Here is a 27,294-nt window from a genome sequence, read left to right as displayed (position 1 = left end):
AGAGAGAGAGAGAGAGTACAAGCGGGGGGGGGGGGAGGGCAACAAGCAGAGGGAGAGTAGGCTCCCCGCTGAGCAGGGAGCCCAATGCGGGACTTGATCCCAGGACCCTGGGATCATGATCTGAACTGAAGGCAGATGCTTAACCGACTGAGACACCCACGCACCCTCTTTCTATGTTCTTTTCAGTTTCCTTATTTTCCATCATTTTATCTTCTATATCACTGAGTTGCTCTTCTGCCTCATTCATTCTCATTTTTATAGCCTCCATTTGGGACTGCTTCTTGGTAATATTTATTTTCTTAGCAGCTTTCAAATATACATTACAATTTTATTAACTATACTCACTATGCTTTATATTACATCCCTGCATTTATTTATTTAATAACTGGAAATTTGTACCTGTTGACTACCATCACCCATTTTGCCTACCCTCCCAACCCATTCATTGTCTTTTGCAACCACCAATCTGTTCTCTGCATCTATATAATTCAGTTTTGTTTTGTTTTTAAATTCCACATATAAGTGAGATCATACCCTATTTGTCTTTCTCTGACTTATTTCGCTTAGCAAAATGCCTTCAAGGTCGGTCCATACATGTTGTCACAAATGGCAGGATTTCCTTCTTTTTTATGAAATATTCCATTGTGTTATATATCACATTTTCTTTATTCATGCATTGATGTTTCCACTTAGATTATTTCCATATCTTGGCTATTGTTTTTTTAAATTTTTTTCATGGTTTTATTTTGAAACAGAGAGCGAGAGCGAGTGGGTGTGAGTGGGGGGAGGGGCAGAGCCAGAGGGAAAGAGAGAATCTCAAGCAAACTCCATGCTCAGCATGGAGCCAAACATGGGGCTCAATCCTACAACCTCAAGACCATGACCTGAGCTGAAATCAAGAGTTGGACGACCAACTGACTGAGCCACCCAGGTGCCCTTATGTTGTGGCTATTGTAAATAATGCTTCATGAACTTGGGAGTGTAGATATCTTTTGAGTTAGTGTTTTCATTTAATTTGGATAAATCCTCAGAAGTAGGATTGTTGGATAATAATGGTAATTCTATTTTTAAATTTTTGAGGAACCTCATTCTGTTTTCCACAGTGGCTGCCCAAATTGCTTTGGCTATTTGGGGTCTTTTGTTGTTCCATACAAATTTTAGGATTGTTTGTTATATTTCTGTGAAGAATGCTATTGGAATTTTGATAAAGATTGCACTGAAGTTGCAGGTTGCTCAATCTTGTTCTACCCTGTTTTCCAGAATGGTCTCTTGCTAGGTGCTGTGGGGAGCTTTGACTGGGCTGGTGGAGCCTTTTTTCATGTGTCAAAGGATAAATTTACCTTCATCAACACAACCAGGGTAGATTCAGACATGAACGATGCTTACTTGGGTAAGTGGAAAGGGTAGGGTAACTTTAAGAAGGGGTCAGGATATGCTATAACTCAATTAACATATATATCATTGGATTTTTCGTGGGCCCTTGGAATAACTTTAAAGACAGAAATTTCAAAATTTCCATTTAATTCCGTTTAATTTCCATAACAAAGGGGAATATTGTGCAGGGTCCAGTTATCCCCACCTACTAAGCATGGGGCCACTGCATTGCCCCTACTCAAGGGATAGGTCTCTCAGAGGGGGCAGGGTCTGTGAAGGAAAGCACTTACCTTCTCAGATCACCATCTTCAGGTTATGCTGCTGAAGTCATCTTGAGGAGCAGGGTACAAAACCTGGTTCTTGGGGCGCCTCGATATCAGCACACTGGCCTGGTGGTGATGTTCAGAGAGAATGCTGGTACCTGGGAGAACAACGCTGTTATCAAGGGCAGCCAGGTAAGTGCAGAGAATGTGGAGCACAAATGTGCAAACAGAGGCACCCTGGGGGCTGAGATTCCAGGATGGACATCACCAGGTGCCATGTGTGTCAGAGTTTTGTAAAGGAGGTTTCAGAGGGCTTTGAGCTGGAAAGTCACAGGAATAAGCTTTGCATTTGAGAATGTTGTGTCCTCACTTTTCTTTTTTTAGAGAGAGAGTGTGAGTGGGGGGACAGGGGCACAGAAGGAGGGATTTTTTTTTTAAAGATTTTATTTATTTATTGGAGAGAGAGAGAGTGAGAGAGAGCATGAGAGGGGAAAGGGTCAGAGGGAGAAGCAGACTCCCCACCGAGTGGGGAGCCCAACATGGGACTCGATCCTGGGACTCCAGGATCATGACCTGAGCCGGAGGCAGTCACTTAACCAACTGAGCCACCCAGGCGCCCCTTTTTTTTTATAAAAAAAAAAGGTCCAGGGGCACCTGGGTGGCTCAGTTGGTTAAGCATCTGCCTTCGGCTCAGGTCATGATCTCAGAGTCCTGGGATTGAGCCCCATGTCAGGCTCCCTGCTCAGCAGGGAGTCTGCTTCTCCCTCTGCCTCCCCCCTCCACCCGCTCATGCTCTCGCTCACTCTGTCTCTCAAATAAATAAATAAATAAATAAAACCTAAAAAAAAGTCCAGCTAACATCACACTAAAAAATAAGAGAACATTCCCCCCTAAAATTGGAAATAAAACAAGAATATTCACTTTCATAAAGAAAGAAAGAAAAGAAGAAAAATAACAGAAAAGAAAAAGAATATAAAATAAAATAAGACAAAATCAGAGGGAGACAAACCATAAGTGACTCTTAAGTATAGGAAACAAACAGGGTTGCTGAAGGGGAGGTGGGTGGGGGGTTGGGTAACTGGGTGATGGGCATTAAGGAGGTCACTTGATGTAATGAGCACTGGGTGTTATATGCAACTGATGAATCACTAAACTCTACCCCTGAAACTAATAATGCACTATATGTTAATTAATTGATTTTAAATAGAAAAATGAGAATGAGAAAAAAAAAAGAATATTCACTTTCACCACTCCTATTAACATCATACTGGAAGATGTAGCCAGTGCAGTAAGTCAAGAAAAAGAGGGAGAAAAGCATAGAGTGGAAAGGAAGAGATAAAACTGTCTCATTTGCAGATTACATGTTGCATGGAAAATCTCAAAGAATCTACAAAAAACTATTATAACCAATAAGCTATTTCAGTAAGTTCTCAGGATACAAGCTCAATATATAAAAATCAGTTGTATTTCTATACTAGCAATGAACATTTGGAAATTTAAATAAAAGAAGTCTACAATAGCCAAAATATGGAAAGAGCCCAGATGTCCAGTGACAGATGAATGGATAAAGATGTGGTACACACACACACACACACACACACACACACACACACACTATGGAATATTACTGAGCCATCAAAAAGAGTGAAATCTTGCCATTGGTAATGACATGGATGGAACTAGAAGTTATTATGCTAAGCAAAATAAGTCAGTCAGAGAAAGACAAATACCATATGATTTCACTCACATATAGAATTTAAGAAACAAAAGAGATGTACACAGGGGAAGGAAAGGAAAAATAAGATGAAAACAGAGAGCAAGGGAAATCATAAGAGACCTTTAACTCTAGGAAACAAATAGAGTTGCTGGAGGGGAAGTGGGTGGAGGGATGGGATAACTGGGTGATGGGCATTAAGGAGGGCACTTGGTGGGGCTTCCGGGTGGCTCAGATGGTTAAGTGTCTGCCTTCGGCTCAGGTCATGATCCTGGGATCGAGCCCTGCATCAGGGTCCCTGCTCAGTGGGAAGCCTGCTTCTCCCTCTCCCACTCTCCCTGCTTGTGTTCCCTCTCTCCCTGTGTCTCTCTCTGTCAAATAAATAAATAAAAATCTTAAAAAAAAAAAAAGAGGGGGGCGCCTGGGTGGCTCAGTCGTTAAGCGTCTGCCTTCAGCTCAGGTCATGGTCCTGGGTCCTGGGATTGAGCCCCGCATCAGGCTCCCTGCTCAGCGGGAGGCCTGCTTCTCCCTCTCCCACCCCGCCTGCTTGTGTTCCCTCTCTCGCTGTCTGTCTCTGTCAAATAAATAAATAAAATCTTAAAAAAAAAAAAAAAGGGAGGGCACTTGATGTAATGAGCACTGGGTGTTATATGCAACTGATGAATCACTAAATTCTACCCCTGAAACTAATAATACACTATATGTTAACTAAATTGAATTTAAATAAAAATTAAAAAAAAGAAGAAAGAAGGAAAAAAGAGGAAAACAAATACCATTTACAATAGCACCAAAGACGATGAAATACTTAGATATAATTTAACAAAATGTGTATGATTTCTGTATGCTGAAAGCTATGAAAACACCAATTAGAGAAATCAGAGCCCTAAATAAATTGAGAGATATACTGTGTTCATGGACTGGAAGACTCAGTATTGTTGAGAACAATGAATCATGGAACACTATATCAAAAACTAATGATGTACTGTATGGTGACTAACATAAAAAAAAAGATGTCAATTCTCCCCAGGCTGATCTATATATTCAACATAATCCCAGTCAAAATCCTAGATGTTTATTTTGTAGAATTGGCAAGTTGATTCTAAGATTTATATGGAAAATCAAAGAAAGTTGCATATCCAACAGTTTGAAAAGAAGCTAAACAAATACCATTAGGTGTTTAGTGGAGAATTCATACACTACCTGACTTTTGACTTACTATAAAGTTATAGTAATCAGGACAGTGTGGTTTTGGCAAAAGGATAGACATGAAGATCCGTGGAACAGAATAGGTCTGGAACAGACTGACATGCATAGTCAATTTATTTTATTTTATTTATTTTATTTTTTTCTTTCCTGAATACTTTTTTATTATGTTATGTTAGTCACCATACAGTACATCATTAGTTTTTGATGTAGTGTTCCATGATTCATTATTTGTGTATAAATAAAGACCTTTCAGTGGAGACTTCAATGGAACAATTAGACATCCATAGTAAAAAACAAAACAAAACAAAACCTCTACCCATATCTCATATCATATTAAGATTAATTCAAAATAGACCATGGAGCTGAATGTAAAGTCTAAAATACAATACTTGTGGAAGAAAACATCCGAGAAAAATCTTTGTGACCTTGTGTTAGGCAAAGGGTTCTTAGCTATAACACTAAAAGCATGGTCCATAAGGGAAAAACTGATAAATAAGACTTCTCAAAATGAAAAGTTTTTGCTCTATGAAAGACACTATTAAGAGAATGAACAGACAAGCTACAGATTAGGACAAAATATTTGCAAATTTTCCTCCTTTTTAAAAAGTATATAGCCGACAAAAGACTTATACCCAGAATATATAAAGGATTCTTAAAAACTCAACAAGAAACAATCCATTTAAGAAGTAAGCTAAATATTTTAACAGACACTTCACCAAAGAAGATACACGGATGGCAAATAAGCACATGAAAACATCCTCCATGTCATTAATCATTACAGAAAGGCAAATTAAAACCACTACTAGATACTACTACATAGCTATTAGAATGATTAACATAAAGAAATAAAGTGGCAATATCAAGTACTGGCAAGGATGTGTGACAACTAAAACTCTCATACATTGCTGTCTGAATGAAAAATGGCATGCCTACTTTGGAAACAGTTTGTCAATATCTTATGAAATTCAATATGCAGTTGCCATACCAGCAATCCCACTTTTAGGTATTTACTTAGGAGAAACAAAAACAGATGTTCACATTGAAAACCTTCATGTGACTATTTCTAGTGGTTCTATTCATAATTGCTAAAAACTAGAAACAATCCAAGTGTCCCTCAACTGGGGAATGAATAAATAAACTGTGGTACATCCATACAGTGGAATATCAGAAATATTGGAAATAAAAAGGAATGGACTACTTATATACATAACAACCTGACTGAATCTTAAATGCATTATTCTGGATGAAAGGAGCCAGACATGAAAGGCTACATACTATATAATCCCATTTATAACATTCTGGAAAAAGAAAAAATATAGGGACAGAAAACAGATCAGTGGTTGCCAGGGCTTGGTGTTTGAGGGAAGAGGTTGATTACATCAGGGCATAAGGGAATATTTTGGGAATGATGAAACTTATATCTTGATCATTGGTGGTGGTTACATAACTTTGTGTGTTTGTCAAAACACAAAACTGTACTAAAAAGGCTGAATTTTATTGTATGTAAATTATACCCTAATCAACTTGACCTAAAGATAAAAAAATTCTACTGACTTTAGGTTAAGGCTTAAATGCCTTTTTTAATTTTTTAATTTTTTTATTTTTTTATTTTAAAGATTTTATTTGTTTATTTGACAGAGAGAAACACAGCGAGAGAGGGAACACAAGCAGGGGGAGAGGGAGAGGGAGAAGCAGGCTTCCCGCCGAGCAGGAAGCCCGATGCGGGGCTCGATCCCAGGAACCTGGGACCATGACCTGAGCCGAAGGCAGACGCTTAACGACAGAGCCACCCAGGCGCCCCATAAATGCCTTTTTTTAAAAAAAATTTTATTTTATTATGTTATGTTAGTCACCATACAATACATCATTAGTTTTTGATGTAGTGATCCACGATTCATTGTTTTTGTATAATACCCAGTGCTCCATGCAGTACATGCCCTTCTTAATACCCATCACCGGGCTAACCCATCCCTCCACCCCCCTCCCCTCTAAAACCCTCAGTTTGTTTCTCAGAGTCCATAGTCTCTCATGGTTCATCTCTCCCTCTGATTCCCCCCCCCCTTCATTTTTCCCTTCCTTCTCCTAATGTCCTCCATGCTATTCCTTATGTTCCACAAATAAGTGAAACCATATGATAATTGACTTTCTCTGCTTATTTCACTTAGCATAATCTCCTCCAGTCCCATCCATGTTGATGTAAAAGCTGGGTATTCATCCTTTCTGATGGCTGAGTAATATTCTATTGTATATATGGACCATATCTTCTTTATCCATTCATCTGTTGAAGGGCATCTCTGCTCTTTCCACAGTTTGGCTATTGCGGACATTGCTGCTATGAACATTGGGGTGCATATGGCCCTTCTTTTCACTACATCTGTATCTTTGGGGTAAATACCCAGGAGTGCAATTGCTGGGTCATAGCGTAGCTCTATTTTTAACGTTTTGAGGAACCTCCACACTGTTTTCCAAAGTGGCTGTACCAACTTGCATTCCCACCAACAGTGTAAGAGGGTTCCCCTTTCTGCACAACCTCTCCAACATTTGTTGTTTCTTTCCCTGTCCATTTTGGACATTCTAACTGGTGTAAGGTGGTATCTCAATGTGGTTTTGATTTGAATTTCCCTGATGGCTAATGATGATGAGCATTTTTTCACGTGTCTGTTAGCCATTTGTATGTCTTCTTCGGAGAAGTGTCTTTTCATATCTTCTGCCCACTTTTTGACTTGATTATTTGTTTTTTGGGTGTTGAGTTTGAGAAGTTCTTTATAGATCTTGGATACCAGCCCTTTATCTGTAGTGTCATTTGCAAATATCTTCTCCCATTCTGTGGGTTGCCTCTTTGTTTTGTTGACTGTTTCCTTTGCTGTGCAGAAGCTTTTTATCTTGATGAAGTCCCAAAAGTTCATTTTTGCTTTTTGTTTCACTAGCCTTTGGAGATGTATCTTGAAAGAAGTTGCTGTGGGCGATGTCAAAGAGGTTACTGCCTATGTTCTCCTCTAGGATTTGGATGGATTCCTGTCTCACATTGAGGTCTTTCATCCATTTTGAGTTTATCTTTGTGTATGATGTTAGAGAATGGTCGAGTTTCATTCTTCTGCATGTGGATGTCCAATTTTCCCAGCACCATTTATTGAAGAGACTGTCTTTTTTCCATTGCATATTTTTTCCTGCTTTGTTGAGGATTATTTGACCATAGACTTGAGGGTCCCTATCTGGGCTCTCTATTCTGTTCCATTGGTCTATATGTCTGTTTTTGTGCCAGTACCATGCTGTCTTGGTGATCACTGCTTTATAATAATAGTTCGACTAACACCAAGGAAATAGAAAAAATTATTACAAATTATTATCAACAACTATATGCCAATAAACTGAGCAAACTGGATGAAATGGATGCCTTCCTGGAAACCTATAAAGTACCAAGACTGAAACAGGAAGAAATTGACAACCTGAATAGGCCAATAACCAGTAACGAGATTAAAGCAGTGATCAAAAACCTCCCAAAAAAACAAGAGTCCAGGGCCTGATGGATTCCCTGGGGGATTCTACCAAACATTCAAAGAAGAAATAATACCTGTTTTCCTGAAGCTGTTTCAAAAAATAGAAACAGAAAGAAAGCTTCCAGACTCATTCTATGAGGCCAGCATTACCTTAATCCCCAAACCAGGCAAAGACCCCATCAAAAAGGAGAATATCAGACAGATATCCCTGATGAATATGGATTCCAAAATCCTCAACAAAATCCTAGCTAATAGGAGCCAACAATACATTAAAAGGATCATCCACCACGACCAAGTAGGATTTATCCCTGGGATGCAAGGGTGGTTCAACATTCACAAATCAATCAGTGTAGTAGAACACATTAATAAGAGGAGAGAGAAGAACCATATGGTCCTCTCAATTGATGCAGAAAAAGCATTTGACAAAATACAGCATCCTTTCCTGATTAAAACTCTTCAGAGTATGGGGATAGAGGGAACATTCCTCAAGTTCATAAAATCCATCTATGAAAAACCCATAGCGAATATCATCCTCAATGGGGAAAATCTGAGAGCCTTTCCCTTAAGATCAGGAACACGTCAAGGATGCTCACTCTCACCACTATTGTTCAACATAGTACTAGAAGTCCTAGCAACAGCAATCAGACAACAAAAAGAAAATGTATTCAAATTGGCAAAGAAGTCAAACTCTTTTTTGCAGATGACATGATACTTTATGTGGAAAACCCAAAAGACTCCACCCCCAAAGTACTAGAACTCATACAGCAATTCAGTAATCTGGCAGGATACAAAATCAATGCACAGAAATCAGTTGCTTTCTTATACACTAACAACGCAACTGTAGAAAGAGAAATTAGAGATGATTCCATTTATAATAGCACCAAAACCATAAGATACCTCGGAATAAACCTAACCAAAGAGGTAAAAGATCTATACTCTAGGAACTACAGAACACTCAATGAAAGATATTGAAGAATACACAAAAAGGTGGAAAAACATTCCATGCTCATGGATCGGAAGAATAAACATTGTTAAAATGTCTATGCTACCCAGAGCAATTTATACCTTCAACACCATTCCGATCAAAATTCCAATGACATTTTTCAAAGTGCTGGAACAAACAATCCTAAAATTTGTATGGAATCAGAAAAGACCCTGAATCGCCAAGGAAATGTTGAAAAAGAAAAACAAAGCTGGGGGCATCACGTTGCCCAATTTCAAGCTATTTTACAAAGCTGTGATCACCAAGGCAGCATGGTACTGGCACAAAAACAGACATATAGACCAATGGAACAGAATAGAGAACCCAGATATGGACCCTCAACTCTATGGTCAAATAATCTTCCACAAAGCAGGAAAAAATATGCAATGGAAAAAAGACAGTCTCTTCAATAAATGGTGCTGGGAAAATTGGACAGCCACATGCAGGAGAATGAAACTTGACCATTCTCTAACACCATACACAAAGATAAACTCAAAATGGATGAAAGACCTCAATGTGAGACAGGAATCCATCCAAATCCTAGAGGAGAACATAGGCAGTAACCTCTTTGACATCGCCCACAGCAACTTCTTTCAAGATACATCTCCAAAGGCTAGAGAAACAAAAGCAAAAATGAACTTTTGGGACTTCATCAAGATAAAAAGCTTCTGCACAGCAAAGGAAACAGTCAACAAAACAAAGAGGCAACCCACAGAATGGGAGAAGATATTTGCAAATGACACTACAGATAAAGGGCTGGCATCCAAGATCTATAAAGAACTTCTCAAACTCAACACCCAAAAAACAAATAATCAAGTCAAAAAGTGGGCAGAAGATATGAAAAGACACTTCTCCGAAGAAGACATACAAATGGCTAACAGACACGTGAAAAAATGCTCATCATCATTAGCCATCAGGGAAATTCAAATCAAAACCACATTGAGATACCACCTTACACCAGTTAGAATGTCCAAAATGGACAGGGAAAGAAACAACAAATGTTGGAGAGGTTGTGCAGAAAGGGGAACCCTCTTACACTGTTGGTGGGAATGCAAGTTGGTACAGCCACTTTGGAAAACAGTGTGGAGGTTCCTCAAAACGTTAAAAATAGAGGGACGCCTGGGTGGCTCAGTCGGTTAAGCGTCTGCCTTTGGCTCGGGTCATGATCTCAGGGTCTTGGGATCGAGTCCCGCATCGGGCTCCCTGCTCACCAGGGAGTCTGTTTCTCCCTCTCCCTCTGTCTCTTCCCCCTGCTCGTGCTCTCTCTCTCAAATAAATAAATAAAATCTTAAAAAAAAAAAAAATAGAACTATGCTATGACCCAGCAATTGCACTCCTGGGTATTTACCCCAAAGATACAGATGTAGTGAAAAGAAGGGCCATATGCACCCCAATGTTCATAGCAGCAATGTCCGCAATAGCCAAACTGTGGAAAGAGCAGAGATGCCCTTCAACAGATGAGTGGATAAAGAAGATGTGGTCCATATATACAATGGAGTATTACTCAGCCATCAGAAAGGATGAATACCCAGCTTTTACATCAACATGGATGGGACTGGAGGAGATTATGCTAAGTGAAATAAGCAGAGAAAGTCAATTATCATATGGTTTCACTTATTTGTGGAACATAAGGAATAGCATGGAGGACATTAGGAGAAGGAAGGGAAAAATGAAGGGAGGGAAATCGGAGGGAGAGATGAACCATGAGAGACTATGGACTCTGAGAAACAAACTGAGGGTTTTAGAGGGGAGGGGGAAGGGGGGATTGGTTAACGGGGTGATGGGTATTAAGGAGGGCAGGTACTGCATGGAGCACTGGGTGTTATACGAAAACAATGGATCGTGGATCACCACATCAAAAACTAATGATGTATTATATGGTGACTAACATAACATAATAAAATTAAAAAAAAAAAAAACCTAAAAAAAAATGTCTATGGCACCCAGAGCAATCTATACCTTCAATGCCATCCTGATCAAAATTCCAATGACATTTTTCAAAGTGCTGGAACAAACAATCCTAAGATTTGTATGGAATCAGAAAAGACCCCGAATCGCCAAGGAAATGTTCAAAAGGAAAAACAAAGCTGGGGGCATCATGTTGCCCAATTTCAAGGCTTAAATACCTTTATTGGACAATGAGTGAGGCCTTTTTAAATGGTGTGTGGGGCAGAAATCAGATTGTAGTGAATCATGTCTTGACATTTCCTGCACTTTTCCTTCCTAGAACTTGGCCCACTTTGAAATTGCCAAATATGTCTCCCTATTTGTCTGTTACTGTTTCCCTCTGCTCTACCCTGCTCCATGCAGAGCCCTGGAAAGCACTGTTTCCACTACCCAGCCTCATGCTCAGCAAATAGCAAACCTTTGTTGAATGAATGAATGAATGAATGACTAAATGGATGAGTCTTGTGTATGAATTCTACACATTGACATCGAACATATTTTTGTTTCTTTGGAACATACTTAAAAAATTATTTTATTTATTTTTTATTTTTTAAAAATTATTTTAAAAGGTAGACAATACCTCTCAATATCCTGCAAAAAAATTCCTGTAGCAATAGTTATTTTTAACCTAAGCCAGTTGTTTCCTTACTAGCCAGACTGTCAACTTTGTATTTTTTACCCCCCTAAAGACTTAACAATATATTGCAAAGATATTCTGTATGCTCTTACAGGCTTTTCTGTGTAGTTTCCAATTCAACTTCTTCTTTGCTATACTAATCATCTCTCTGGAACACCATTGTTGGTAAATCCTCAGCCACTGCCCATCAACTCTATAATATTTTTCTTTAGCTGGCAGTACATTCAAATGAGAATCTGAATCATACAGAAAATCACATCTGCTTCCAAGTGCTTTCCCCAGCTGGTATAATTTTTCCTCATATAGAGAAAACACTCGCACTTTGATTTTGGTGGCAAGAGATGTGATCCTGGACTCATCTCTTTCAGATTGGCTCCTACTTTGGAGCCTCCCTCTGCTCTGTGGACATTGATAATGATGGCAACTCTGACCTGGTCCTCGTCGGGGCCCCCCATTACTACGAGCAGACAAGGGGAGGCCAGGTGTCTGTGTGCCCCTTGCCTCGGGGGGTGAGTGACTATTGGAGCCTGGGCGGGTGGGGCCTGGGTGTGGGGTGGGGGAGTTGCCCTGGTTGGGACTTGACACTTTTTATTCAGCAGAGGGCTAGGTGGCAGTGTGGGGCTGTTCTCCGTGGGGAGCAAGGCCACCCCTGGGGCCGCTTTGGGGCAGCCATGACAGTGCTGGGAGATGTCAATGGGGACAAGCTGACAGACGTGGCCATCGGGGCCCCAGGAGAGCAGGAGAACAAGGGTGCTGTCTACCTATTTCATGGAACCTCAGGACCGGGCATCAGTCTGTCTCACAGCCAGGTGAGGTCGGGTCACTGTCCCCGTCATGACAGTAACCTCTTTGTTGATCTGTCCCTTTCTCATTCAACATCCCCACAGCTGCCAGATCAGTTCTCCCAGTACTACTTTTCAGAACCTTCAAAAGTAATAACACACTTCATAGAAATTCTTACCACAACTATAGGAGGTGCATGGGGCATCACCATCCCCACTTTACAGATGAGGAGATTAAGGCTCAGAGGTGGTAAATGGCCAGCTGGAAGTGTTGGGATGTAGGCATTCCTTTCTTCTGAATCTCAGTCAGTCTTGGTAGGGAGACCAATAGTCCTGGTTTGTTCAGATCTGTCCTGGTTTTAATACTGAAAATAAGAAGAACCTTGCTCTTAGTTTAATGTTTTGCTCTTGCTCTCTTGAAATTCTTAATTTTTGAACAAGGTGTTCTGCACTTTTTTGGGGGGGGTACTGGATCCTACAAATTATGTAGCCCATCTTGATGGTTGGTCACTTGAAATCTTGGTCACTACAACTGGTTTCCTCTCTAAAATGCCTCCCTGTTACCTGCTAGATAGAGTCCACTGTTGGGAGGGACTCTCACAGTCTGGTTCTTTCCCATCACTGACAGCTGAGGCCATCTGGTCTTCTGCCCTTGGGTCTCTGGCTTTTTTCCAGCTTCACATTTTTCTTAAGTCTTTTTTCTCTCTGTCCCTCCATAGCTCCTGCCAAATCCCTCATGCCAGAGGTTCAATCCTATCAACACACTGAAATCACCTGAAGGTTTTAAAAAAACACAGATACTTAGGCCCTGCTAGTAAGGGTTCCAATTTAATTGGTCTGGGGTTGGTGTCCCAGGTATCAGTAGAGTTTTCCAGCATTTTATTTAGAAAATTTTCAAATTTACAGCAAAGTTGAAGGAATTGTACAATGAACACCCATATATTTACAACCTAGAATCTATAATGAACATTTGACTACATTTATGTTATCACAGATCCATCCTTTTATTCATCCTATTTCTATCCATCCATGAGTCCATCTTGTTTTTAATGCATTTCAAAGTTACAATACCCTTAACTACTTAAGCAGTTAACTAGAATTCACTAGTTAGAATATTTAGTTGGATTTTCTAGTTAGATATATCTAGTTAGAATATCACTAACTAGAATTCAATATTTGCTTACTGTTGTTTTTAAGATAACATTTACAGACAGGAAATGCACAAATCCTTTGCCATCCAGTGATTTTGACAAATGCATACACCTGTGTAACCCACATTCCTATCAAGATATAGAACATAATTACCACTCCAGAAAGTTCCCTCCTGCTCCTATCCAGTCAATTTCTGACCCTGCTCTATTCCAGAGGAAACTGTTCTGATTATTTTCCACCATAGATTAGTTTTACCCATTCTAGAACTTCATATAAATGGAATAGTATACCATGTAGGCTCCAGTATTTTATTTATTTATTAAATTTATTTATTTATTTATTTAACATTTTGTATCTTTATTATTTTATTATTTTTTTCTTCAAATTTTTATTTAAATTCTAGTTAGTTAACATACAGTGCAATATTGGTTTCAGGAGTAGAATTCAGTGATTCATCACTTACATACAACACCCACTCCAGTATTTTAAAGACACTTGTTAGTTGCTGCCAGGGCTAAGAACCACTGCCTTACTTCTCTCTGTATCATAGAGCCTCTTTCCACCATTGTGTGAATATTATAATTAGGCCTTTTTTCACTGACACCTGTTGCTTCTCTGTGTAAATGGGGTGTGAAGGCTCTGGTTTTACTTTATTTTATTACAAAAGCTTGACATGCTTGTATAAATTTATCAATCTAAAGTAAGCAGTGAAAGCCCTAGTTCCCTCCCCTTATTTGCATCATAACTCATCCTGCAAAGGAAAACAAGGGTAAGGGGAGTGTGCTTTTTATGTACACACACACACACACACACACACCTCAGACCCAGGAATCAAAAACAAATGCAAAAAAGATCATTCTATCATTTTCTACTGTTCTACTATCCTATCCTGTTCCATTGTTTGTATTTTTTCTTGCTTTTTCTCTATGATTAGGGATGAGGGTGGTCAGTGTTTGGATAAGTAAGCATATTGTGGATCTCCCAACATTATACCTAATTACAAAACAGAACTTCCTCCCAACAGAATACCATACATTTTTCTCAAAAAACTTTGAGGTATAATGTACATTCAATAAACACACAAATCTTAAGTGATGAATTTTCACATATCTGTGAAGCTGAGTAAGCACCATCTGGATTAAGGCTTAGCACATTCCCAGCATCTCATGCTTCCTCATCCTTCCTTTTAGTTGACAGTCACTTTTTAAAAAATTGTGATAAAATATACATGACATAAAATTCACCATCTTAACCATTTTTAGGTGTGCAATTCAGTGGCATTAAGTGCATGACAAAATCACTTTTAAAATTTCTTTTTAATTCATTTGGCTGTTATTCTCACAGTGTTATTCTTTTTTTAAAATTTAAATTCAATTAGCCAACATATAGTACATCATTAGTTTCAGATGTAGTGTTCAGTAATTCATCAGTTGCATATAACACCCAGTGCTCATCACATCACGTGCCCTCCTTAATGTTACAGTATTATTCTTGCACATAAAGAGTTAAAAAAAATTTTTTTTAAAGATTTTATTTATTTATTTGACAGAGACACAATGAGAGAGGGAACACAAGCAGGGGGAGTGGGAGAGGGAGAAGCAGGCTTCCCGAGGAGCAGAGAGCCCTATGTGGGGCTTGATCCCAGAACCTGGGATCATGACCTGAGCCGAAGGCAGATGCTCAACCGACTGAGTCACCCAGGCGCCCCAAGAGTTAAAATTATTCTTAAAGTATCATTATGAAAATAACAATCACCACACTCACACTGTGACTTCCTCTTCATTTTCTCTTGAAACTTTCTTGCAGCTCTTTCAATCATTCTCCATAATTCCCAATGACATGATTATTTTGTTGCTTTTTCATTATTGTTTTAACATTGACTCCTCATTATGGGGGACTGAGTTCTCTTTCAGAGAGCTTGCCACCTAGGAACTTTTGCCCTCTTGCTCCACTCCTTATATTATACGAGAATTTTGGTAAGATCAATATTCAGTGTTTGCATTATCTTGACCATGTAAATGAGATTCAACTGAGTCAAATAGCATGCTATGTCACTTCTTTCCTGTAAAACTTTGTTTTTCCTGGAAAACCTAGGTAATTGATGGAAACTTTGGATGTCATCTCAAGGCTGTGGTCTAAAGCTGCATAGTTGCCCTAATTCCTTGAGAAGTTGTAGGAGATGAGACTTGAGTGGAGCCCAGACAATATGTCCTTGGGTCACTCTGGGCGACTGAGTTACACACTTCCATATTCTTTCCCACACTCTTTCTCTCCCCTTTTCTACTCTCAGCGGATTCAAGCCTCCCAGGTCTCCTCTGGGCTCCAGTATTTTGGTCAATCACTAAGTGGGGGCCGGGACCTCACAATGGATGGACTGGTGGACCTGGCTATAGGGGCCCAAGGCCATGTGCTGCTGCTCAGGTGAGAACTTCTTTTAGAGCACACCAAATATCTTCCCTTTAAGGAATGGCTTTCTTGCCTGAAGGCGCTTGATAGCCCTCTGGTGTCCCTACAGATCCCAGCCTGTGCTGAGACTTGAGGTGACCATGGAGTTCACACCCAAGGAAGTGGCAAGGAATGTGTTTGAGTGTCATGAAAAGGTGGAGAGAGGTCAGACTGCTGGAGAGGTCAGAGTTTGCCTCCGTGTCCGCAGGAACACACGGGACCGACTAAGAGAAGGTGAGGCTGGGTAGGTAAGCCTGAAAGGGTTAAATGACTAGAGGCATTGATGGGTGGTCCACTTCAGTCTTCCCAGCCTTCTGGCAGTTCAGAGCAAACTTCCAGACAGGCTCTGACAGTCTTTTCCAAGCTTGGCTGGAGTGCAGTCACTTTCCTGGCTGGGTGGAGAGGCCCCCACCAAAAAGTGAGTATGTGGCACTCCCTTACTCTCTCAGTTCTCCAGAGCAGCAATGGCCCCACACCTATGAACTAACCAGGATTTTTTTTTAAGCTCAAGAGATAACTCATTTAAAGGGGCGGTTGAACTGATGAAGCTAAATACAGATTCATAAAACATTCAGACATGCATTTTATCACAACTAACTTGACTTCCTCCTTATCTCTATTCTGAAAAAATAACATTGTGCTTGGTGTGAGGAATAGTAATGGTGGTACTAGAGAGAAAAGGGGAGGAAATAAAATTAGGTTTCTAGCAGTAATCTTATTGGGCTGAGGAGACAGCAATCAGTTTGGGGCAGCCAGTGTGGAGAGTAGAGAATGCACAGAAGGTGCCCCAAAACCTACATATAAATTCCTCCCAAGTCATTGGCTGACTTCCTAAGCCATGTATGTCTAGGTCAATACTCTGAGAAACTCAGTAGAAGATAGCAACTACAGAGTTGAGTAGAAGTTGAGCTCTCCAATGCTGGGGAAACAAATTTGAGAGGGACATTGGTAAGCAACTTGGTCTTTCTATTGAAACAATGTCTATTCAGACCAGCAACCAAGGGAAACAATAGACAATAGAAATAGACCGATAGGTGATTCAGAAATCAGAGTTATTAGAAATTTAAAAAATAACTACAGTTAATATCTTCAAGAAAAAAGAGGAAGTGATGGAGAAGTTCAGAAAAGACCTGGAGTTCATAAAATAGAGTAAAATGGAAATCTAGCACTGAAAAATACACTGACTGAAATTAAGAGTTCAATAAATACATTTAATAGCAGGTTAGAAGCAGAACAGAGAATTAGTGAACTGGAAAGTAAATCATTTGAAAATATTTAGATTAACACACACAGAGAAAAAAGGATGAAAAATACAGAGAGAAATCATAAGACATGTGAAAAATTTAATAAACATGTAATTGGAATTCCAAAAGGAAGAGAGAATAAGAGAAGCAACAAAATAGTGGTAACACATTTACTAAAACTGATGAAAGACATCAAGATTCTCTGCCAAATCAAAGCAGGATAAATATAAAGGAAACCATACCATAGTATATTATACCAATGTATAAAACATTATACATTGTACCATACCAAAGCATAAACTGCTGAAGACCAACGTTAAAAAAGTTAAGAGCAGCCAGGAAAATATAATTTTCTAGTATGTGACAGAATAGCTACCATTTATTGAGCACTTGCTATGTGGCAGGCACTGTGCTAAATGCTTTATGGATACTATTTCATTTAATTTTCACCACTGGGAAGGTACAATTACTATTCTCAATTTAAAAATAAGGAATGGAGACTCAAAGAGGTCATATAACATGTCCAAAGTCATATGGCTGGAGAGCAATAGAGCTGGGCCTCAAACTCATGCTTGTTTGACTCCAAAGCTGGGCTCCTCACCACCATGCTGCCCTGTCTCCTCAGGAGAGATCCAGAGCAATGTTACATATGACCTGGCTCTGGACCCACGTCTCCCACATCCCCGGGTTGTCTTTGATGAGACAAAGAACAGCACACGCAGACAGACAAGGATCTTGAAGCTGAATCAAGAATGTGAAACCCTAAAGCTACTGTTAGTGGTGAGCAAGGGTTGGCCATACTTCTGGGTCCTCCAAGCATGGTGTGGGCTTGGGAAGCTGAGGAGGGCACACCCTTAAACCCCTACTATCTCTCAGTATTGTGTAGAGGACTCAGTGACCCCCATCATCCTGCACTTCAACTTCTCTCTGGTGGGGGAGCCCATGCCCTCATTCAAGAACCTCCAGCCAATGCTGGCTGTGGATGCTCAGAGACACTTCACAGCTTTGGTGAGTCCTCAAGTTGGGGTCCTGCAGGGGCATGGAAGGGACCAGAGGCCAAGATCACTGAAGCACATTTTATTTCATTTCACATAATTTTATTTCAATATTTTATTTTATTGTTTCATTTCACATCATTTCATTCTTTCCTTTCCTTTCATCATATTCTTTTTCTTTTTTTTTTTTTTTTTTTTGTAGTTTCCCTTCGAGCAGAATTGTGGCAGTGATGGCATTTGCCATGATGACCTCAGCATCACCTTCACTTTTTTGGGGTGAGTTTCTTTTCCTCATGCTACCTGCAAATCTGCACTACAACCTGGTGCTCTGTTCTTCCCCTGGCCCCTGAGGGAGCCTGGCACAGAGCAGCTGCTTCAGGGTGTTTGTGTGGCTGCCCCATCCACTGTCTTCTCTCTCCAAGTGTCTGTGCCTCCTTCCCACCAGGGCAGACTTGCCACATGGAAGCCCTCAGCATCTCATGGCCTGGCTTGTTCTTTCCACAGCCTGGACACCCTGGTAGTGGGTGGTCCCCGAGACCTCAATGTGACACTGACTGTGAGAAACCAGGGCGAGGACTCCTACAGGACTCAGGTCACTGTCTTCTACCCACCTGGCTTGTCCTATCGGAGGGTGTCAGTAGCCCAGGTAGCCAAATTCTTCTCAGGCTCTGTCTGACTTTGCTTTCCCTGTCCCTGCAGGGGGTGCTTGACATCACTACCTTTGTCTCCCTTGCCTTCCAGAAGCAGCTCTCATGGCAACGTTGGCGCCTGACTTGTGAGGCTGATGACTCCATCAATGGGCCTGAGCGCTTGAAGAATAGCAGCTGCAGCATAAACCACCCCATCTTCCCAAACTCCTCAGAGGTCAGGCTGCTGTCCTCCTCTTTTTCTCTTTTGTTTTCTTCTGAATTCTTCTCTCTCTCTCTTTTTTAAGGTAGAGGCTCCCTTTTTTTTTTTTTGAAAAATAGGTTTATTGAGATATAATTCATATACCAAAGAATTCACCCATTTCAGGTACACAATTCAGTGGCTTTTATTATGTTCACAGAGTTACACATTCATCACCATGATCAATTTTAGAATATTTTATTACCTCAAGAAAAGACCATGCTCTCTTAAGCCATCAGCTCCAGTCCTCTCATTTCTTCAAGCTCTAGGCAACCAGTAATCTATTTTCTGTGTCTAGATTCACCTATTCTGGATATTTCATAGAAATGGGATTATACAGTATGTGGTCATGTTTTCCAGGATCATCCATGTTTGCAGCATGTATCAATACTTCATTTCTTTTTACTGCTGAAAGTCGTCTGTTATATGGATGCACCACATTTTATTTATCCATTCTCTAGTTGATAGACATTTGAGTTGTTTCTTCTATTCTTTTGACTGTCTCTCTTTTCTTTTCTTTTCTTTTTTTTTTTTAAAGATTTTTATTTATTTGACAGAGACACAGCAAGAGAGGGAACACAAGCAGGGGGAGTGGGCGAGGGAGAAGCAGGCTCCCTGCAGAGTGGTGAGCCCGATGCGGGGCTCGATCCCAGGACCCTGGGATCATGACCTGGGCCGAAGGCAGACGCTTAATGACTGAGCCACCCAGGTGCCCCAACTGTCTCTCTTTTCTTTAACTCCAGGTCACTTTTAATATCACATTTGGTGTGGAATCTGATGCTTCCTTTGGAAACAGACTACTCCTCAAGGCCAATGTGACGAGGTGTGCTATGCCCAGCTTCCCCGCTTTGAGGTTCCAAACCCCTGCCCAGTGTGGACCACTGCCCTCTCCCCACTGGTTCTCCCTTCAGCTCACTTATTTATTTATTCATTCATTCAATAAATACTGACTGAGCATCCACCATATGCCAGGCATTGTACCCAATGCTGCTGGTGGGACAGCAATGGACAAGACATCTGTGGTTCCTGCCCGTAAGAGATTATAATTTAGTGGAAAACATATACAAGAAAGTTCTCTGTTTCCCTTCAGTGAGAACAACACAACAAGGACCAACAAAACTGAATTCCAGCTGGAGCTGCCTGTGAAATACATGGTCTTCATGGTAGTCACCAGGTGCTGGCTTCTAGGGCTTTAGCTCTGCCTTTACCAATGGGCGGCCCATTGTGTATTTGTGTGTGTGTGTGTCTAGCATATGTGTGCATGGGTGTGTATTTGTGCATGTATGCACGTGTGTGTGTGTGCATGACCCAAGCTAGCACATCCTGTGTGTCTGACACACATGGCCCCCTACACACCATCCCACTGTCACCCTCTCAGGGCAGCATTACCTATGTGTCTGTTTATTCCCTAAAACACTTAGCCCAAGACCCCTCCCAGGACACCTCTGAAGTCCTGACACCTCCTGTACTTTCTTCTTTCTCCCATCAGCCATGAGGTCTCCACCAAATATCTCAACTTCATAGCTGCGGAGAAGACCAGCCACACTATAGAGCATAAGTATGAGGTGGGTAGCTGAGAAGGAGACCAGAGAGGGAAATCAATGTGATGGGAATGCAATAATGGGAAATAATGATGGGAGACATGCATCAGATGCCTTCTATGTGCTGGGCTCTGTTCCAAGCTCACTCTCACCCTGTACACACACAAGCACACACACACAAGTGCACACACACACACACACACAATTAACTCATTTTATCATTACAATGACTCTTTGAAGGAGGGACTATCATTATTTCCAGTTCACAGATGGAACAACTGAGGATCAGAGAAGTTAACAGAACATGGCCATGGTCTCAGCACTAGTAGTGGAAGAGCCACTACTTAGTACCAGTCTGGCTCTGGAATGTGTGTTTAATACCTACACTCTTCTGCCTCCCAGAAAGCATCAAGAGGCAGGCTGCTAGGGTCTGTGAGCCTTATTTAGTTGTACTGGGCTGTCAGGAGTGGGGAGCCTGATTCTAGTTGCTGGTGGGAGCAGAAAGGCCAGAGCTCTGATATCTGCCACCCTCCCCCCACTGTGCAGTTCAACAACTTGGGGCAGAGGAGCCTCCCCATCAGTGTGGTCTTCTGGGTGCCTATCAAACTGAACCAGCTGACTGTGTGGGACAACCCCCAGGTCACCTTTTCCAAGGTAAGTCTAGCTGGCCTTGAGGAGTGACCCAATTCCTACGACCATAGCCCTGGTCTTTCCTAAAATCTCTGTTTCCTCTGTTAGATTTTGGAGCCATTTTGACCCTTTCCTGGACCTTGGCCATTTCAATCTCCTTGAGGGTGGACCCATGAGCCCTCAATTCCCTCCCTTCTCACAGTGTCTCTCTTTCCTTAGAACCTCTCCAGGACATGCCACACCAAGGAGAGGGACCCCCCTCTCTCTGACTTCCTGGTGGAGCTTAAGAAGACTCCGGTTGTGGTGAGAATAAACCTAACCCAGCTTTAGGACCATGTGCATACTCAGCACTGTTCCCTTGTTGGTGCTGAGTACCATCTGTCAACCGAGTGGGCTGGGTGCATGGACGTTTTCTGTATCCAGCTTAGTCATTTCTCCCCTCTGCTCCCTCCCCCAGAACTGCTCCATTGCTCTCTGCCAGAGAATCCAGTGTGACATCCTGTCCTTTGGCATCCAGGAAAAAGTCAATATCACTCTCCAAGGCAAACTTTCGTTTGACTGGTATATCAAAGTATGTGAGGGCCAAGGCTCAGCTGGGCACAGACATGACACTTCAGGGGCCCACGTGTCCAGCTTCCATCCTCTCTCTCCCATAGACTTCAACAAACTACCTTCAGGTTGTGAGCACGGCAGAGGTCTTATTTGATAATTCGAAGTTTGCCCTGCTTCCAGGACAGGAGGCATTTCTGAGGGCCCAGGTATCTGTCTCTGACCCAGAGGGACTATTGGAGGGAGGAAGGGAGGCTGGGCTTGTGGAGATCTCTAGGTAAAGAGATAGAAAGAGACAAAGGAGGAGGAGGAGGAGAGGAAGGAGGAGTGAGGGCAGAGGGAGGGGTTAGTCATTGGGTTCAGGGAGTTCACAAAGTCTGACTGGGGAACCCCCAGAAATCTGAAGTTCATCATCTCCCCTGATGTACCCTCCCTCCCCCTGCCACAGACAGAAACCAAAGTGGAGCCAAATGAAGTGCACAACCCTGTACCACTTATAGTGGGCAGCTCAGTGGGGGGGCTGGTGCTTCTGGCCCTCATCACCGCTGGACTGTACAAGGTATCCCCTTTTCCTGTCTGCCCCCCTCTCTGTTACTGCTTCTTACCCAGCAGCTCATTACTGGCTTTGACTCCCACCAAGTCACAGAGTCTGTTTCTTCAGCTATAAAATGAGAGTATCAATACCATTTTTGTGACGGTAATCAGGTATTAACCCAATATATGTAATGCACTTAGAATGGCCCCTGGTATAGAATGACCACTATATAGGTATTAATTCTTCTTCTCCTTCTTCTGTGTTTTATTTATTTTCTCTCTTTCCTGTCTCTAACATCAATGCCATCTTTTTCCCTGCCCCATGTTCCCCAGGTCTCTTTACACTCTGCCACATTATTCTTTGTGCCTCCTGGTCCTTCTGTCTCCCCTCCTGGTCTGCATGGCCTTCACCAATTCCCTGGCTTTGGTAGTCCTTACTACTTTGTCTCTGCCTCCACAGCTCGGCTTCTTCAAACGGCAGTACAAGGACATGATGAGTGAAACTGGTCCCGATGCTGCCCAGACCCAGTAACAGCTCCTTCCCCATTGAGTGGCCTCTCCTGCAGCAAGTAGGACATTGGTTAGACCAACATGCAGGTCCCCAGGCTGTTGGGCAGATTCATCTATTAGGAGAGTGGGGTGGTAGCATCTTATTCAGGAAAGAACAGCTTGGACTTCCATTCATGTTTGTGTATGTTTGTATAAGTGTGTGTGCAAGCATGTGCATGAGTTGTGTGCATGACTCAGATGTCTCTTGGATGGGGTTGAGTGCCTTCAGTACCACTTCTCAGGCAGAAGGGAAGTGCTTGGGCTTCCTCATGTGTGGGTTAAGGTGCCATTGGACCTTCCTCCTGACAGAGGTGATGGCAGCTTTTGTGGGTGAACATAAAGGGAATGCAACAGATTCTGCTCCTGCTGAGGGAAGAGAGACTTCCTTTCGTGGGTGAGGACACAGACCTGCAGGAGCCTGTGCAGCTGGATGGAGACCACATTGGAAGAACCATGGTGGAGCCAGGATCTGGTCAGCCACCAGGAGCCTGTCCACCCATTCCACACTTGAGCTATATAAGGTCCAAGGAGCAGTGGTGCACCTCCCTTTATCTATGCATTTACTTATTATTTTAATGTTATTATTATTATTTTTTTTGGATAGATAAACCTGTCCATAGTACAAAAATCAAAAGATGTGCAAGCATGTGTGGTGAAGTTTCCCTTCCATTATGGTCCCCCCAGCCATTCAAGTCCCTCATAAGGGGCTGTCAAGGTTGTGTGTTTTGGGGTCTCTTTCACAAAGATTCTAGGCATATGCAGACACAATCACAAATACAAGCTTTTTTACACAAATGGTAACAGATATGTTATTTATACTGTTCGGCATCTTGCTTTATTCATTAATATAGCTCAGATGTTTTATATCAGACAAAATATTTTTTCATTCTTTTATATGGCTGCATAGTATCCCTTTGTGTGGGTGGATCATAATGTATTTAACCAGTTTCCTTTTGATATGTTATTTCCAACCTCTAGCAATTATAAACAATGGTGAATTAATAAATTGAATATATGTCATTTTTGCATATGTGTAAAGATAATTTATAGGATATATTCTCAGAAGTTTGCGTTCTCCCAGAAGCAAACCCAAGATAAGAATTTGAGTCAAAGAAGTTTATTTAAGACTGGCCCCAAGAAATAGGGGAAAGATGTGAGCTAGGAAGGAAAGTCATCCAGAAAAGGCTGTATTTTCAAGAGACACCACTGTGAGCCCCCGGAGCATAACCCCATTAGGAGTTCTGGGAGACAGAGTAGAATGCAAACCTCAGCATTGTCCCACTCGAAGACAGAAGGAACTGGAGTATGTATACAGTTGACCCTTGAACAATGCTGGGATTAGGGGCACTGATCCCTCATGCAGTTGTAAATCCATGTATGACTTTTGACTCCCCAAGAACTAAGCATTACTGATAACATAAACAGTCAACACCTAATTTGCATGTTGTATGTATTATATTATGTATTCTTATAATAAAGTAAGCTGGAGAAAAGAAAATGTTATTAAGAAAATCATAAAGAAGAGAAAATACATTTGTAGTACTGTATGTATAGTTACTGAAAAAAATCCACATATAAATGGACCTGTGCAGTTCAAACTTGTGTTGTTCAAGAGTCAACTGTACACCAATTCCCTGGCACTTCTGACCTCACCTGAATGAGGACAGAATGGGGTCTGGTGGCCAAAGAGATAACAGGTTCTGCTAGTTGTAAGTCTGACAGATGAGCCTATGCTCCTTTGGCAAGGTCCACAGGGATCCAGGCCCGGCACTGGCAGCACTTGCTACCAAGGGTGTGTAGAGTTTAGATAGCTGTTTCTAGATAGCCTTCCCTCCTCAGGGGAGCACATCCGGTGCCCATTCTCCCATACCTTTGCCAATGCAGTAACCATGACTCTGGCCTTAGTGTGCAGTGTAATTCTCACCCCAGTCCTGCTAAGTAGCCACCACTTGCTATTTAATAATACCTAAATTTCACTTATGAGAAAACTGAGGCTTAGAGAGATCACCCCAATTGCCTGAGATCATACAGATAGGAATAGAATGGAGCTGGGATTCAAATCTGGCTCTGTCTGCTTCCAAAGCTTTTCTCTTTACCTGATGGCTTTTGAGGAATGGCCCTGTGGCAGGGGCAGGCACAAGGGAGGTGTGGGGAGACAGTGGCTGTTATTTAGATGTTATAATATTAGGTGAACCATATGAAATTGCCAACATGTTTGTTGACAAAAATGGCAATTTCATGGGGCTCATCAAAATATAGACAATCATGGCTTAGACATCTGTTCCAGGATAAGAACAGAGATGATAGGAAGGAGGGAGGGCTTATCCTGCTTGGGAAGGTGTGGGAAGGGTCCCCAGGGGAGGCAACACCTGACTCAAGTAGGGGCAGGACTGTTCCAGTCAGAGGCAGCACAGACAGGGCTAAAGTGTGGGCAGGAGCTTGGGCAGATGTACTTAGTAAGCCAGAGTGAGGAGTTTCAATTTTACTCAAAGTGCAATATGATGTTATTAAAGGGTGACTAATAAGACAATGGTCCTTTGAATCCTTGGGGGTGCCATAGCGCATGTCACCTCTGGATGAGTCTACACAATTTCCTCTTCTGACTTCAAAATTCGTTAAAAATGTTTTTCTACTTCCTTAAGTTGAAAGATAAAAGACCTTAATGTCTCCGAAGTTCTTAACTGACCCAGGAAAGGGGAGGGCCTCTGTATTTGCAGGGGCCTGTCTCTGAATGGACAGTTAAGGTCCTGTGGGCTCAGAGTCCACATTTACGTCACTGAGTTGGAAGCTTGTGCTGAATTCAGCCAGATAGGAGTTTTATGATGGGTTTGAAAATAAATAATTTCTAGTGACAAATTACCCTAGCATGACCACAAAGTTACTAATAAACAGGGCCATAAATCTCTCATGATAAGCAGTCAAACCCAGGAAAATTTGCTCTTGTTTTTACTTTTTGGGGTCCCTTGCTTCAGAATAAATAGATCCCTTCAGTCTTTATCCTCATTTTCTTATTTAGGAATAAGGTTCTTATCTGGGCCACCATGGAAGATCATTAGAATTATGACCCCCATGCCGAAGAAATCAGAGAGGGAGACAAACCATGAGAGACTCTGGACTCTGGGAAACAAACTGAGGGTTACAGAGGGGAGGGGGGTGGGGGGATGGGGTAGCCAGGTGATGGGTATTAAGGAGGGCACGTGTTGTGATGAGCACTGGGTGTTATACACAACTAATGAATTGTTGAACACTACATCAAAAACTAATGATGTACTATATGCTTACTAACTCAACATAAAAAAAAGAGTTATGACCCCCAGTGAATTGGGTCTCCTTGTGTCCCACTCATTTGCAATGGGACATTGCTGCTCTTTCCGTCAAGTGGAGGGGCCTATCTCTACCACCTGGAATATGAGCTGGTCTTGTGTCTTGGTTTGTCCAATAGAATGTGGTGGATTAAAGAATGTATGGGAGTTCTAGAGCCTAGGCTTAGAAGCACTACAGCTTCTGCTTTCACCTTCTCAGGATCCTGAGACCACCATCCTGAGACCCATCTAGTTCATTAGAGAAAGAGCAGCCACAGTGGGGAGATGACTAAGGCTCTCAATTGACAGCCAGCACAACTGCATGCTTGAGGCCATCATGGGAGTTCCATCCCAGTCCACCATCTGATGACTGCAGCCACAGGCAAACCCAACAAAAGAACTGCCCAGAACTGTGAGAAATAATAAATTGTTCATGTCTTCTGCCCATTTTTTGACTTGATTATTGTTTTTTGGGTGTTGAGTTTGAGAAGTTCTTTATAGATCTTGGATGTCAGCCCTTCGTCTGTAGTGTCATTTGCAAATATCTTCTCCCATTCTGTGGGTTGCCTCTTTGTTTTGTTGACTGTTTGAAGACATACAAATGGCTAACAGATAACATGAAAAAATGTTCATCATCAATAAAATCTTTAAAAAAACGGGGCGTCTGGGTGGCTCAGTCGTTAAGCATCTGCCTTTGGCTCAGGTCATGATCCCAGGGTCCTGGGATTGAGCCCCGCATCAGGCTCCCTGCTCAGCGGGAAACCTGCTTCTCCCTCTCCCACTCCCCCTGCTTGTGTTAGCGCTCACTAACTCTCTCTCTCTGTCAAATAAATAAATAAAATCTTTAAAAAAAATTTAAAAAATTGTTCATCATCATTAGCCATGAGGGAAATTCAAATCAAAACCACACTGAGATATCACCTTACACCAGTTAGAATGGCAAAAATGGACAAGGGAAGAAACAACAAATGTTGGAGAGGTTGTGGAGAAAGGGGAACCCTCTTACATTGTTGGTGGGAATGCAAGTTGGTACAGCCACTTTGGAAAAAAAATAGAGCTACCC

General features: G+C 41.6%; 1 protein-coding gene across 6 annotated transcripts in view; it reads left to right on the top strand.

The window, feature by feature from the left end:
- ITGAM (integrin subunit alpha M) overlaps positions 1-27,094 on the top strand; it is a 57,572-nt gene extending 30,478 nt beyond the window's left edge. Inside the window, exons 11-31 of one of the 6 annotated variants that reach the window (XM_036118983.2) lie at positions 1,261-1,390; positions 1,687-1,829; positions 11,989-12,129; positions 12,217-12,429; positions 15,845-15,975; positions 16,070-16,233; positions 17,869-18,023; positions 18,120-18,251; positions 18,441-18,514; positions 18,743-18,884; positions 18,980-19,102; positions 19,870-19,949; positions 20,217-20,300; positions 20,616-20,691; positions 21,214-21,321; positions 21,517-21,600; positions 21,755-21,868; positions 21,954-22,055; positions 22,295-22,405; positions 22,841-22,949; positions 26,452-27,094. In XM_036118983.2, coding sequence (XP_035974876.1) covers positions 1,261-1,390; positions 1,687-1,829; positions 11,989-12,129; positions 12,217-12,429; positions 15,845-15,975; positions 16,070-16,233; positions 17,869-18,023; positions 18,120-18,251; positions 18,441-18,514; positions 18,743-18,884; positions 18,980-19,102; positions 19,870-19,949; positions 20,217-20,300; positions 20,616-20,691; positions 21,214-21,321; positions 21,517-21,600; positions 21,755-21,868; positions 21,954-22,055; positions 22,295-22,405; positions 22,841-22,912 — 2,379 coding nt within the window. In that variant the 3' untranslated portion in view covers positions 22,913-22,949; positions 26,452-27,094. Of the gene's footprint in view, positions 1-1,260; positions 1,391-1,686; positions 1,830-11,988; positions 12,130-12,216; positions 12,430-15,844; positions 15,976-16,069; positions 16,234-17,868; positions 18,024-18,119; positions 18,252-18,440; positions 18,515-18,742; positions 18,885-18,979; positions 19,103-19,869; positions 19,950-20,216; positions 20,301-20,615; positions 20,692-21,213; positions 21,322-21,516; positions 21,601-21,754; positions 21,869-21,953; positions 22,056-22,294; positions 22,406-22,840; positions 23,950-26,451 lie in introns of those variants that run through there. The other 5 variants (XM_036118982.2, XM_036118984.2, XM_036118981.2 and 2 more) reach the window with 5 other exon arrangements.
- The last annotated feature ends 200 nt before the right edge of the window (positions 27,095-27,294 follow it).

Source organism: Halichoerus grypus, chromosome 6 (assembly GCF_964656455.1).
Source record: "Halichoerus grypus chromosome 6, mHalGry1.hap1.1, whole genome shotgun sequence".
Taxonomy (NCBI): Eukaryota; Metazoa; Chordata; class Mammalia; order Carnivora; family Phocidae; genus Halichoerus; species Halichoerus grypus.
The sequence above is the reverse complement of the archived record's forward strand: the minus strand, read 5'-3'. Positions and strand labels throughout refer to the sequence as shown.